The sequence below is a fragment of the Procambarus clarkii genome, chromosome 64, assembly GCF_040958095.1.
Source record: "Procambarus clarkii isolate CNS0578487 chromosome 64, FALCON_Pclarkii_2.0, whole genome shotgun sequence".
Taxonomy (NCBI): domain Eukaryota; kingdom Metazoa; phylum Arthropoda; class Malacostraca; order Decapoda; family Cambaridae; genus Procambarus; species Procambarus clarkii.
The window spans coordinates 26,306,012-26,320,039 of NC_091213.1; the positions used below are offsets into that span (position 1 = coordinate 26,306,012).

The 14,028-nt window shown below is 42.9% G+C and overlaps 1 protein-coding gene across 1 annotated transcript; it reads left to right on the plus strand.

The window, feature by feature from the left end:
• Window positions 1-371: 371 nt before the first annotated feature.
• Window positions 372-3,855, plus strand: LOC123752488 (uncharacterized). The gene is made up of 2 exons (XM_069309305.1): window positions 372-473; window positions 2,845-3,855. The coding sequence occupies exons 1-2, from the start codon at window positions 372-374 to the stop codon at window positions 3,853-3,855; spliced, it is 1,113 nt and encodes a 370-aa protein (XP_069165406.1).
• The last annotated feature ends 10,173 nt before the right edge of the window (window positions 3,856-14,028 follow it).

Genomic DNA, 14,028 nt, shown 5'->3' on the forward strand with positions numbered 1-14,028 from the left:
CTGCGTCGGATGGCTCCGGTTCTTCGTGGGCGGTGGTTCCCCCTGCTGTAGTTGGTGGTGAGCGGGGTGGCCTGGTAGTGATGTTGAGAAAGGATGCTCGCTCTGGATGTTCTGTGGCCCCTTCCTCGTTACCCATTTCCTCGGCGGCGGTCTTGCCGCCTCTTCCGTTTCCTGCAGTCCCTTCCGTGCCTCCTGCGGTATCCGTGGAAGTGCTATCGTCTCAGCGTCCGGCACCTGCTCCGATGAAGAAGGCGTGGCAGGCTCGGCGACCCTCGTCCGCTTCTCCGGTGTCATCTGCTTCCTCGAAGGGCGTGGTTGGCGCTCCCCAGCCTCGTTATGCGACTTGCGTCAGTGACCTTGGGCGTTGGCCGATGCCGCCAGATATAGTTGTTCCCGAGTTTAAGATACCCGCTCGAGAGCGGGGGATCAAAAACCCTACCGACCTTGAAGATCTAGTCTGGGAAGCTTACAAGGCGAAATATCCTCATGATCTTTTCCCGGAGAAGTACATTTCTCACGAGGTTCCTCGCAAGTGATTTCTATGTATTTTGTGTTGTCTGGTTGTGGGGTGTGTATGTGAGTGGGTGGGGTGGGTATTGTTTCCCGTTTCCTGCGTGCTCCGGTTTGTATTGTGGGTTTTCTTGTATGGCTAGTGGGGGGGTGTGCGGTTCCTATGCGTTTGTGTGTTCGGTTGTGGATGTCGTGTGCGCTTGTTTGTCATCTTGTGTGCCCTTCAGGCTGTTGGGGTGTGCTCTTTGTTCTGTGTGCATTATGTGTGTGAGGTGTTAGCGGACTTGTTTTGTATGTTTCTCGCCTCTCTGTTTCCCTTATGTTTGTATTATGCTGTGTTTATATTTGTGTTATGTTTGTATATGCATTTTTGTTTTGTGGTCAGCCCTTCTGGCTGGTCTTCTCTTGATTCGTTCCTTTGTCATTGTACGTGTGTGTGCTTTGTACTTTTGTTCTATGTTATATTTGTTCTGTTTTTATTGTACATTATACGCATGCTTGCATGTAAAAATTAAAAAAAAAAAAAAAAAAATTAACGTAACGTCGTTATTTATCTGTCCGGAAGTACCGGCACTTGACTGACTCGTGGGAAGAGTAACGTCATTTTAGAATAACGTAAACGTGGTGATTAGCGTCCTTAATCACCTGAATTGGTCTGAAAATGGAAGGTTCACACGGAATTCATACCTTAATGTAAATTGCTGAGCCAGTGTGAAAGGTTGCATATTTAATTGTTTAATTATTGATCTTGAGGATAGTAATTAATTACTCTAAGGGTAAATATGAGTGATTACCGTTCTCTTAGCACTTTGGACATTGTAAAATCAGAGTTTACCATCGTTTAGTGATTAGTAACCGATAACGAAAATTAACGTAAATTAACGTAACTAGTAAAGAGATTAATCAGCTGTCTTGTAGTACAGGGATTAATGGGATTTTCTCACTGAATGCTCCATGGGTAGAGTGTTGTGTAATTTCCGCGTTACTAGTGACAGTTGTAAGAGTTATTAAATTAACGTAAATGTTACTTTGTTATTAACGTAAATCAAATTGTTATTGATTGTTGATCGTCCGTGGGACGGAGTGTTAACGTAAAGATTAAATAGAGGAAAAGTTGCTGGAGTTGCCAGTGAACCCATTAGTCATTGATGTGTCATTGACAGGCTACTGATTTGATTGCATAGCAACCGCTATTGCAGGTGTAGACTGCACAGAGGCGTAGAACAGTTAGGAGGTTACTGCAGACGTGTTTCAGAACCTACTGTGTCATAGTTGCTAGTGTGATTATTGATCTTGCTTGCTTGTTGATTCCTCTGTGGTCACACCTTATGTTCGAGTTAGTTCATTATGCAGTCCTTGATAGTGTCACAGGAAGGATTTCGTGTAACATCATTGATAATTCTTTTGTTTTGTTGTAGTAGTTAGTACTTTATCCAATAAACTAAGTTGTTATGTTTAACACTGTCTATTCGTTACACCCCACACATTATTATTGTCCTGCAAGTGATTCTTCACACTCGACTATTAAATTGAGACTGATTCTTGAGTTTTGGACTAAATATAAGGCTCCACACAACAATAAATTATTGTTGTGAGAGCATAGGACCTACTCGCTAGATTCGCTTCGGCGCATAGCGAAGGTTCAACGACCAAGTGGAGGGGATTTCAACTTTTTGGGGTCTCGGCGTTTACTCGCGACTAGTCAATTGTTCATAAATGGTCACAGAGTGAGGAATGAACTGCTTACTACACTGGTGTGTTAGCTAAGCAAGTCCTTCCTCAGACGACCTAATTGAATATCACGACAGGAATAAATGTTAGAAGGATTAAAGAAAATTTTTAGAAATTTTCCGAGTTCAGTTCCTCAACCATTCCATTATTCCTCTTTCAAACTCTCACAGTCGCCATGTCTAATAGTTTAGCTCTCCGTGTTTCTGTTCACGGAGGGAGGAGGGAGTGTTTTGGAGGGTGTAAGATGGAGTGGGAACGTTGGGGGGTCTGGGGTGGAAAGTGGAGGTGTTGGTGTTACACTGTGGGGGGCGGGGGCGGGTGTACAGGTGGGAGGAGGGGGTTATAAAGTATGGTAAAGTGAGAGGGCTGGGAGAGGGGCGGGAGGGGAGAGGTACATGAGCATCAGATGTGAGTGTGTGCGTGTGTGAGATACAGAACAAAACATGTAGTAAACATAATTGAAGAAAATAGACGGTTAGAAAGACATGTTCCATGAGCTAATAGCTTCATTCTGACGGGACAAATAGTAAACACAACTCTCTCTCTCCATCTCCCCCTGTGCACTTCCGCCCCGTGTGCATTCCACCTATTATTGTCCTCTAGCTCACCCTTCTACCAGTCATCCCTCTCACCCTCTACCAGTCGTCCCTCTCACCCTTCTACCAGTCGTCCCTCTCACCCCTACCAGTCATCCCTCTCACCCTCTACCAGTCGTCCCTCTCACCCTCTACCAGTCATCCCTCTCACCCTCTACCAGTCGTCCCTCTCACCCTCTACCAGTCGTCCCTCTCACCCTCTACCAGTCGTCCCTCTCACCTTCTACCAGTCGTCCCTCTCACCCTCTACCAGTCGTCCCTCTCACCCTCTACCAGTCGTCCCTCTCACCCTCTACCAGTCGTCCCTCTCACCTTCTACCAGTCGTCCCTCTCACCCTCTACCAGTCGTCCCTCTCACCCTCTACCAGTCATCCCTCTCACCCTCTACCAGTCGTCCCTCTCACCCTTCTACCAGTCATCCCGCTCACCCTTCTACCAGTCGTCCCTCTCACCCTCTACCAGTCGTCCCTCTCACCTTCTACCAGTCATCCCTCTCACCCTCTACCAGTCGTCCCTCTCACCCTCTACCAGTCATCCCTCTCACCCTCTACCAGTCGTCCCTCTCACCCTTCTACCAGTCGTCCCTCTCACCTTCTACCAGTCATCCCTCTCACCCTCTACCAGTCGTCCCTCTCACCCTCTACCAGTCGTCCCTCTCACCCTCTACCAGTCGTCCCTCTCACCCTCTACCAGTCATCCCTCTCACCCTCTACCAGTCGTCCCTCTCACCCTTCTACCAGTCATTCCGCTCACCCTTCTACCAGTCGTCCCTCTCACCTTCTACCAGTCGTCCCTCTCACCCTTCTACCAGTCGTCCCTCTCACCCTCTACCAGTCGTCCCTCTCACCCTCTACCAGTCGTCCCTCTCACCCTCTACCAGTCATTCCTCTCACCCTCTACCAGTCGTCCCTCTCACCCTCTACCAGTCGTCCCTCTCACCCTCTACCAGTCGTCCCTCTCACCCTCTACCAGTCGTCCCTCTCACACTCTACCAGTCGTCCCTCTCACCCTCTACTAGTTGTCCCTCTCACTCTTCTACCAGTCGTCCCTCTCACCTTCTACCAGTCGTCCCTCTCACCTTCTACCAGTCGTCCCTCTCACCTTCTACCAGTCGTCCCTCTCACACTCTACCAGTCGTCCCTCTCTCATCCTTCCCTCACCCCCCACCTCACCCCTCTCCCAGCAAACAATTTTAGGTTGCCACAACATATCTGGAAAGTATTTGAAAGGATTGGAAACGTTTGTTTTATCGTATCAGATACGGATTAGTGTGTGGACTTAAATAGGTTTCCAAAACTTATAACCAAAACCTACGTATCTAACACTAATTTGAGATGTTGTGGCAACTTTACAATCCTAACATGAGTCATTCATAATCCATTCATATCCCAATATGAATCTCTTATGAAAGGTTTGAGCCTATAATCTGAACCCTTTTCACATCTTTGTGTTTAAAGTTAAATTTCTTGAAATTAAATTATATTATTTTATATTACATTATTTTTATTATATTTTATTTTAAATTATATTATTACTTTCCATTTAAATATTAAAACCAATTTAAGGGTAAAAAAAATCTAATAATTTATATTTCTTTTATTATTTACTAACAATTATAATTATTTACTAACGGAGAGAAGGGAGGCTGTACGGTGGACAGTGGCAGCTGTGGCGGACAGTGGCGGCGGAGGCGGATAGTGGCGGCGGGCGGACAGTGGTGGCGGGCGGACAGTGGTGGCGGGCGGACAGTGGCGGCGGTGGTTGACAGTGGCGGCGGTGGCGGATAGTGGCGGCGGGCGGACAGTGGCGGCTGTGGCGGCGGTGGTGGACAGTGGCGGCGGGCGGACAGTGGCGGCGGTGGTGGACAGTGGCGCGGGCAGACAGTGGCGGCGGGCGGACAGTGGTGGCGGTGGCAGATAGTGGCGGCAGGCGGAAAGTGGCGGCTGTGGCGGACAGTGGCGGCGGTGGCGGACAGTGGTGGCGGTGGCGGACAGTGGTGGCGGTGGCGGACAGTGGCGGCGGTGGCGGACAGTGGCGGCGGGCGGACAGTGGCGGCGGTGGCGGATAGTGGCGGCGGGCGGACAGTGGCAGCTGTGGCGGACATTGGCGGCGGTGGCGGACAATGGCGGCGGTGGTGGACAGTGGCGGCATGCGGACAGTGGCGGCTGTGGCAGACAGTGGTGGCGGTGGCGGACAGTGGTGGCGGTGGCGGACAGTGGTGGCGGCGGGTGGACAGTGGCGGCTGTGGCGGACAGTGGCGGCTGTGGCGGACAGTGGCGGCGGTGGTGGACAGTGGCGGCATGCGGACAGTGGCGGCGGGCGGACAGTGGTGGCGGCGGGCGGACAGTGGCGGCAGGCGGACAGTGGCGGCGGGCGGACAGTGGTGGCGGCGGGCGGACAGTGGTGGCGGCGGCCGGACAGTGGTGGCGGTGGCGAACAGTGGTGGCGGTGGCGGACAGTGGTGGCGGTGGCGGACAGTGGTGGCGGTGGCGGACAGTGGTGGCGGTGGCGGACAGTGGTGGCGGGCGGACACTGGCGGCTGTGTCTGGCGGTGGCGGACAGTGGCGGCGGTGGCGGGCGGTAGTGGTGGGCGGTGGCGGGCGGCGGCGGCTGTGATGGGTGGTGGCGATCGGCGGTGGTGGGGGCTGGTGGCGGCTGGCGGTGGCGGCTTGTGGTGGCGACTGTGGCAACGGGCGGTGACGGCTGATAGCGGGCGGTGGTGGCGGCTGGTGGCAGGTGGCGGCTGGTGGTGGCGGCTGGTGGCGGGCGGTGGCAGCTGGTGGCGGTGGTGGCGGCTAGTGGTGACGGCTGGTGGCAGTGCACCCAGCAAACACAAATCATCTACACAACGTTCGCCTATCTCTTCCCAAAGGTGTGGGAATGATTTGCATTGAGAATGGTGCAGGAGAGCCTTTGAGAAACTTTTACTCAAAAAATCCAAACACAAAGGTTTAATTATAAATTGTTTTTCTACAATTATTTTCTTCCAAATGTAAAACAAATAGTTTTTACATGTTTAAATATAAAATTGATGGTGTTTTTTTGTAAAATTCATTAATAAATTGTGAATGATATATATTGGCTGAGTGAAACCTTTAAAATCCATTTAGTTATAATTTGAACAGAAAAAAGTAGTTTTCCAAATTTTCTAAAAATCGCTCTTTTTAACACAATTTGACTCCTTATGCATTCCACTAAACACTATATCATGTTTAAATATATAATTTATGTATTATTCCCTAAAATAATTTATATAAATTATATAAGTTGCTGGAAAGTGGTGTTAAAGATTCTGAAAACCTTTTGTTGTGTTATAATTGGAATGTTCTTATATATGTCTCAAGTTCACAGTTTATCAAACAAGAATATTAACATTCGTCAACTCTTAAAATCTTATATGTTATCTTGCTGGTGCAAAATGGGTGAATCTTTAGGAACAGCTATAGTATCTATATATCACAAATGGTGTTTTCCCTAACTCAAACAATGTAGAGTTTATTATTCTACACATATTTCTAATGACTCTTAGATGTTTACATTCTCTGAAGTATAATTGTGAAGGCTGTGTCCATCACTCTCAACACAGATTCTTAAACTCTCTGCAGGTTCAACTATATAATTAGTTTCCATTTTGAATCTCCATGGACATTTGTATCCAAAATGAAACCAATGTGGTTTCCTTCAGCACCTTCAGCCAGCACATTTGCTCATTCATTTCCACAGATTCCAACATGGTAGGGGATTTACAGAAATTTGTATATTCATATTGTTATATATTAAAAATATGAATGCAGTTCAATATGATAAGACAAATACATGAGTTTATGATAAATTCGTTTTCTGTGATATACCATTGATATGCTCTTTTTTTCTTTAAACGGCAGACTAAACTAAAGTGCTCACATCAACAGATTTGATGTATAAATGGTCAACGCTCAACAGAGTTAGTATAAATGTATTAGTATAAATCTTACTTGTCTCATTGTTAATTCACATTCAATGTCAACTTGTGGTTTTGATGTGGCACGTTTGGCCAAGACACCCCACCCCATTATGCACCCCATACCCATCTTGTGGGCGGTTGTGGAAAGGGTTACAGAGGCACATAATGGGCTCAGGGACTGAACCCCACAATTCATTTAGCTAAGCAAGTTACAATCTTGATGAGCTAGTTACAAAATTCAATATAAGTCATCACATCAACAATGGGTTCGAGATCGACCTCAAGTACAGGTTCTAAATTAAGCAACTGACATATGTGGAGAGCTAGTATCAAAATTTATATGTTTGTCCTGCACACCGTCCCCCATCCAGTGGGCAGCGGTGGATAGGTTACAATCACTTAGTTGTTATCTACAGTTAGCAAACTGGGGATATTTGGCTAAAATTTCTGGTAGCAGATCATTTTGAATGAAATATTGACACATCGCTGGAACATTGGTTATAGAATTGTCTCTAAATTCATGTATCTTTTCGCACTCCATCACATAGTGACGGAGGGTGTGCGAATAATTTTGTTGACACAGTTTACATTTGGTCAGGTCTACATCAGCAGATAATGAGAATTCCCAGAGATACTTGTAACCGAGTCTAAGCCGAGCAGTAGTAACATCTAGAAGTCTGCTGATTTTATTGGATGATCCATAGATGTGTGGCTCCTCTTGTATGATATGTATGATAGATGGAATTACTAGTTCCAGTTTCTAGGCAGGCGATGAGTACTCACAATAACCTTAATTAAGCGTCAAAACAAAAATGTGTATACTCTTTTTACTCTCCTGACCTTAGTTCTCGAGCTATGTATTTCATTTTGGTACCAACGTGTTCGCAATAACATTCTCTAGAAGAAAATCAGCAAAAACGGTCACCAAAAGTTATATGAATACCAGCACCCAATAAATACCTACGTAGATGACTCGCCGTGAGTGCCCAAGAGCAACAAAATGTTTTTACTCTTGGGATTGTTATCACTTCCACACTTGTCCTACAGCGTTAATTTTGGTATCAATGTACTCGCAATGAAATTCCCAACACGGTGATATGAATATAAACGTAGAATAATGGTCGCTGCCCACCCGCAAGAGTGTGGGAAGTGGCGGAACTGTTACCCAGTATTGGTGACAAGACGACACATGGGCGATACAGTGCTTTGAAAGTTTATAATTATATCACTGTCCTGACATTATTATTGTATGTACGTCATTCATTTTTGTGCCAATGTTTTCGCAATAGAATGTTCTATGAGCCCGTAGGTAAAAAAGAGCAACAAAGCGTAAGATAGAATAGCACCATATATAAAACAACGCTGGTACATATCAGTGAGCGTCAAACACACACGAAATGTGTGTGTTTGATGGTGGTCAAACGATGTTTGATGTGTTTGATCAGGTGATGTCCTGATCCGCATAATTAAAGTATGAATTATGTTGAGAAAAAATAAGAAAAAAGGGAAAAAACAGGGGTGGGAGAAACATGACAGAAAAAGAGTAAAAATACAATTTGGTCAACAAAACAGCATTGTTTAAAATAAAAGATATGGATTGACATTTTGGTGGTTAGGTAGGTTACATTGAGTTAATTAGGTAGTACTTAGTGTTTATCTGTTATAGATAGGAGCTGCATGCCTGGTATGGGCCAATAGGCCTTCTGCAGTTACCTTTGTTTTTATGTTTTTGCCCTGTAACCTAAATGGTTAGAGAGGCACAAATATGGGCTTAGGGACTGAACCCCACACTACATTTAGCTAAGCTGGTTACAATCTTGATGATATAGTTACAAAATTCTGTATAAGTCGTCACATTATTAATGGGTTCGAGATCAACCACAATTTCCTGAATGGATATAACAAAGGGGATATTAATAGGTTATTAAAATTGTCAACACACGATAGAACACGAAACAATGGGTATAAATTGGATAAGTTTAGATTTAGGAAAGACTTGGGTAAATACTGGGTCAGTAACAGGGTTGTTGATTTGTGGAATTTTTCTTAACTTATAAATTTATCTTTATTTATCTTAAACTGGTTGGGAGAGGTACAGTTTTTAACATAATTGGGAAGGTCATTCCACATTCGAGGTCCCTTGATTTGTAAAGCATTTCTAGTTTGACTAAGTCGTACTCTTGGAATATCAAATAGGTATTTGTTTCTGGTGTGGTGCTCATGGGATCTGTTACAACCTTCTAGGAAGCTTTTAGGGTCAGGATTGACATTACAGTGCAGCGTTTTATATATATAAAATACACATGAGAGTATGTGCAGGGACTTAATATCTAACATATTCAGAGATTTGAGTAAGGGGTCCATATATACTGCCCGGTTGCCTGAAATGCTATATGCCTACTATATTGGCTTTAGGTATTGTATGCACTAGCTCTATCTATAAATCCAACATTATGTTTGTAAATCAACTATGTATGTACTTTCCTGAATAAAATTGACTTTACTGTACACTTATATGCTAGGTGGATTTGTTATCCCCTATCGTTTGGGAGAAAAAAAATGACTAATACGTTCGGCGAATGACTTTGACTTCAACTTCACTTTGACTTCGTTCATGTCATCGTATTTTCCGTAATATATAAAGGTTATGACAATGCAATTATATTATTGTGTGCAAATAAGTTGGAAATTTCATGTACCCTAAAAATAGTAAAATAAAGAAAAAGAATAATTAAATAATTGTTGTAGTAAATTGTCACACGTTCATCATACGCAAACGAACACACAGTTTGGAGCGTCAGTACAACAAGATCGCCGCCATTTTAAAACACGGCTTCGAATGTAAGTAATGTTTTTCTCGTACTAACACTGTGTTATGCAATAGATTAGGTCTTGAATTCACAAATTTAGTTGTTACATCTGACAGAGTATGTTAGACGGTGTAATGCTGGTCCATGTTGACGTATTTGTGGGCTTGGTTGGTTTACATGTGATGGCACACAATATCGGCACCCCACAACATGCTGTTGAAGTTGGAATGCATGGCATAGGCTCCTCACACAATGTTCTTTATGTGGTCCTCAGGTGATAGTTTTCTATTTAGAACCACCCCTAGATCTCTTTCTTTATCAGAATTCCTTAAAGATTTCTCACATGGTTTTCCTAATGATAGATTGTGGGCTGTAAGGGACAGGTGGGATGTATGGATTAGTTGATAATAGTTCCAGTCCACCTGTAGACAGGGATCTCACATCAGCTTGTATATTATACAAGGATAAGATTTGATAAATTCAGTTATTTGACTGAACACTGGCTCTGTTTAAATCAGAGATTTAAACATACATAGTCTAACCTAGCTCCTTTCTTTTTTACCTAGCCTAACCTAGCTTTTTTTCCCAAGCCGGTCTATGGCCCATGTTTTTTTTCGATGCCTCAGTGGTCCATGCACATGTCCGTTCAAGGGGATTAAATAGCCGTTCTATGGCCCCAGGGTTTTACGAACTTCTTTTTCCCAAGCCGGTCTATGGCCCGTGTTTTTTTTTATGCCTCAGTGGTCCATGCACAGGTCCGTTCAAGGGGATTAAATAGCCGTTCTATGGCCCCAGGGTTTTCTCAAATTTTCTTTCATAGCCGGTCTATGGCCCCTGGGTTTTACGAACTTTTTTTCCCAAGCCGGTCTATGGCCCCTGGGTTTTACGAACTTTTTTTCCCAAGCCGGTCTATGGCGTGTATGTTAAATAAACCAAATTTTTCACTTTTGACAATTGAGCACCTGCTACATCCAGATTCTAGGGAGGAAAGGAATATAATATAATATCTAATATATCTATCTGTGTGAAATAGATTAAATCCATTTATTTGATATTCAGCTAATAGTTCTGTATTTTCTACATTCATCCATGTTTTGGTAAGTGCAATAATATGTATTGTTTCATTGCAGATTAGAGATTCAAGATAGTTCTAGATTTCCGAAGTACTGAAACGCGCGCCATACAGGCTTGGTGGATCTAGGTGCAAGGTAAAATTATTTACATTTACTTTTGTATTTATATGCATATATGCATTTATATGCATTATTCTCTAGAATAATAGATCTCGTAATAATTTTGCAAAAATAGTGGCATTTACTATTTTAAAAAGCTCGGGTGCAGGGGGGGGGGGTTGTGTAAAAGCCTGGTTTGTGCCTCGGAGAGGCTATGGGATCCAGTAAGTTCAGTAGAACTTCGGTTTCAACCCTTTTACCCTGTTGTAGCTCAGTCGATTAAGGCAGTGTCTGGGATGCTCCCAGACGCAGGTTCGAATCCTCGTCACGGCCCTTGTGGATTTGTTCATTTGATGCATCACGTTATTGTGATCTGTGTGTGTAATTCTTCACTTGCTACAGCAACAGGAATGTGTGTGTATGTATTTGTGTTGTTGAATATGACCGAAAGTGTAAGATTAATGATTCTAACACAAATCGTCTGAATATTTGTTTTTCTTCACTGTCGAGAGTAGTTAAAAAAATTTACTCGAGTTTATTTTCACACTTTATTTATGGTCCTTAAGTCCCTCTCCTTAATGCTGCTGCTGTTTCTCGCATCTTTGCATCGCTTGTATGTTTGGGGGTTTGGCCTCTTGCTATATATTGATTCCATTTGTGTGTGTTTGGGTCTCAGGCCCTCTCGCAATTTCTGTTGAACAAACCCCTTTTCCTAGTTCTGCATCTCTCCTTTGGTACAAATTTTGTTGTGCTTTTATCATATATTTCACAAAACTTGACATACATTTCATTTACTTCATGTCCTATCAGCAAGTGTTTGTCAAATTCTTTAAGGAAAGTTTATCATCCTGATTGCAGATCTCTAGCGCTATTATGTCAACTTCTTGTGGATTCGCAATCATTATTTAATTTACCTTTAGGTGTTCTTTCACCAGCACAGCAACACTGTACCTCTCCCAACCAGTTTAAGATAAAAACTAAGTACTAACTAATTAACTCAATGTAACCTACCTTACCCCCAAAATGTCAACCCATGTCTTCTATTTTAAACAATGCTGTTTTGTTGACCAAATTGTATTTTTGTTTTTTTCTGCAATGTTTCCCCTCCCCCCCCCACCACTCTACCACCACATTGAGTTTAGTAGCTCTGTGCACGTCAGGTGCTGTTTAATATACAGACCTACTCCTCCATTTGACCTAGTTTCTCTATCACATCTATATCACTTTGTGCTTTAGCCCTGGTGGAGCTTGGTCCACCAGGCTGTTGTTTGGAGTGGCCCGCAGATCCACATACAGTCTGCATATGATATACAGTCTGTTGATCAATTAAACTACAGTAGTTAGTTTTTATCATCCGAATGCACCAATATGTGTTCATTCTTCCCAGATGAAGGAACTAGGTAATATTCATCATCTGAATGCACCATCTGATGCTTTAACACACTCATGATACACGAGAGGTTTAAAAAACTTTTAAAACTTTTTGACCTATGTATTTAAAAGCAATTCTAAAGTTAAAAAGTGTAGCATAGGCCCCTCGCAGAATGTTCTTAATATGATCCTCAGGTTATAGTTTTCTATCTAAAACCACCCCTAGATCTCTTTCTTGATCAGAATTCTTTATAGATCTCAGTGGCTCGATCATAGAAACTGCTCTAAATCCTTGTTGGCCTGGATTGTGGAGGTCATTGGTCTCTATAAAACTAGTAATCTGACTCCTGATCACTCTCAAATAATTTTATTATGTGGGATGTTAGTGCAACTGGTCTATAATTCTTTGCCAATGCTTGTGTTGTGTTGTGTTGTTTTGGTAGTGATGTGCAATGTGTTGTTTTGGTAGTGATTCGTCCAGTTCTGGTAGTAGTGCGGTTGTTGTGTAGTGTAGTACTTGTGTGCTTGTTAATGACTTGTATTCCAGTCTTGTGGGTATCTCCTTTCCCCTACGGGCCAACTGCTTTGTTCTTACCTAGCATTTTGCTTTGTTTGGGTATGAATGTTTGTGTGCCGTATATTTTGCAAAATTTGCCATATATCTCATTATTTACTCCTCTGCCTAGCAACAAGTCTGTCTAATTATACTCATTAACTGTTTTTCAAAGTTCCCCATAGTGTCCTTTATTGAAATCGAGTTCATGAACCGTTTCAATGTTCTTATTTTCTTCTAGATTATATCTTAAAGTATATTTAAATGTTATTGTTATTATTGTTATTAAATGTTATTGTGACATTGCATTGCAATTGAGCTATGTTGTTTACCATACCGTTCATTTCGTGAGTATAAGTATAGATGCCACACTTGTGACAGGTAAAACCATGCCTTTTTTGAAAAACAGCACCGTCTGTTGCACGTAAGAGCAACCCACACTATATTATGTTGCGATATTATTTCAATATTTCCGATTGTATTGATAATTTGAATTTTCATAGATTTCAATTTATTTTCATTTCGATTTAATAATTTTGTGTGACATTGCATTGAAATTGAGCTGTGTTGTTTACCATACTGTTCATTTCATGAGTATAGTTTATTTTTTTATTTTTTTCATTTCATTTTTTTAGCTGTTCTTATTTTTCAGTGATGGGAATATCAGATCATTTGATGTTCCCAATTTTCTGATGGAAGCATCAGACCATTATAGAATGCATCGGATGAGGTAGTTTGGAATGGTGGGGAGGACGAGAGGGGGGTATGGTGGGGAAGACGAGGGGACAGAGGAGAGGGTAATGGTGGGGAGGACGAGGGGACTGGGGAGTTGGGGATGGTGGGGACAGGGGAATGCTGGGGAGGACAAAGGGACAGGTGAATGGGAGATGGTGGGGGAGGAAGAAGGACAGGGGAGGGGAAAATGGTAAGGAGGACGATGGGACAGGGAAGTGGGAATAGTGGGGATGATGTGGGGACAGGGAAGTGGGAAGGACGAGAGGACTGTGGAATGGGGAATAGCAAAGTGAATTATAATTATATATATTAATTAATTCTTATAAATTTCCAGAAGCCTGTATCAACACCCACACTAATGCAACTGAAAGAGATGTTGAGACAAGTATTGCTGATATGTTGAAGAACGCCCCAAACAAACTCGGTGGAAACAGATACAAGGTAAAGTTTGCCAATTTGCTGTAGTCTAATTCAATTTCTTTTTAGTAATCTTCGAGAACATTTATGCTATGAATAAGATAAAATAATGTAACTGATTTTGATTTATTTACTATTTATTATTTATTTACCGTTATTAGTATAATAGATCTCGTAATAATTTTGCAAA

Bases quoted from the DNA above. Each gene is read 5' to 3' on its own strand.
- LOC123752488 (XM_069309305.1), top strand. From the start codon at position 372: ATGCCGCCAGATATAGTTGTTCCCGAGTTTAAGATACCCGCTCGAGAG. The intron at 474-2,844 runs GCGAAATATCCT...ATTGTCCTCTAG, and splicing joins TAGTCTGGGAAGCTTACAAG to CTCACCCTTCTACCAGTCAT.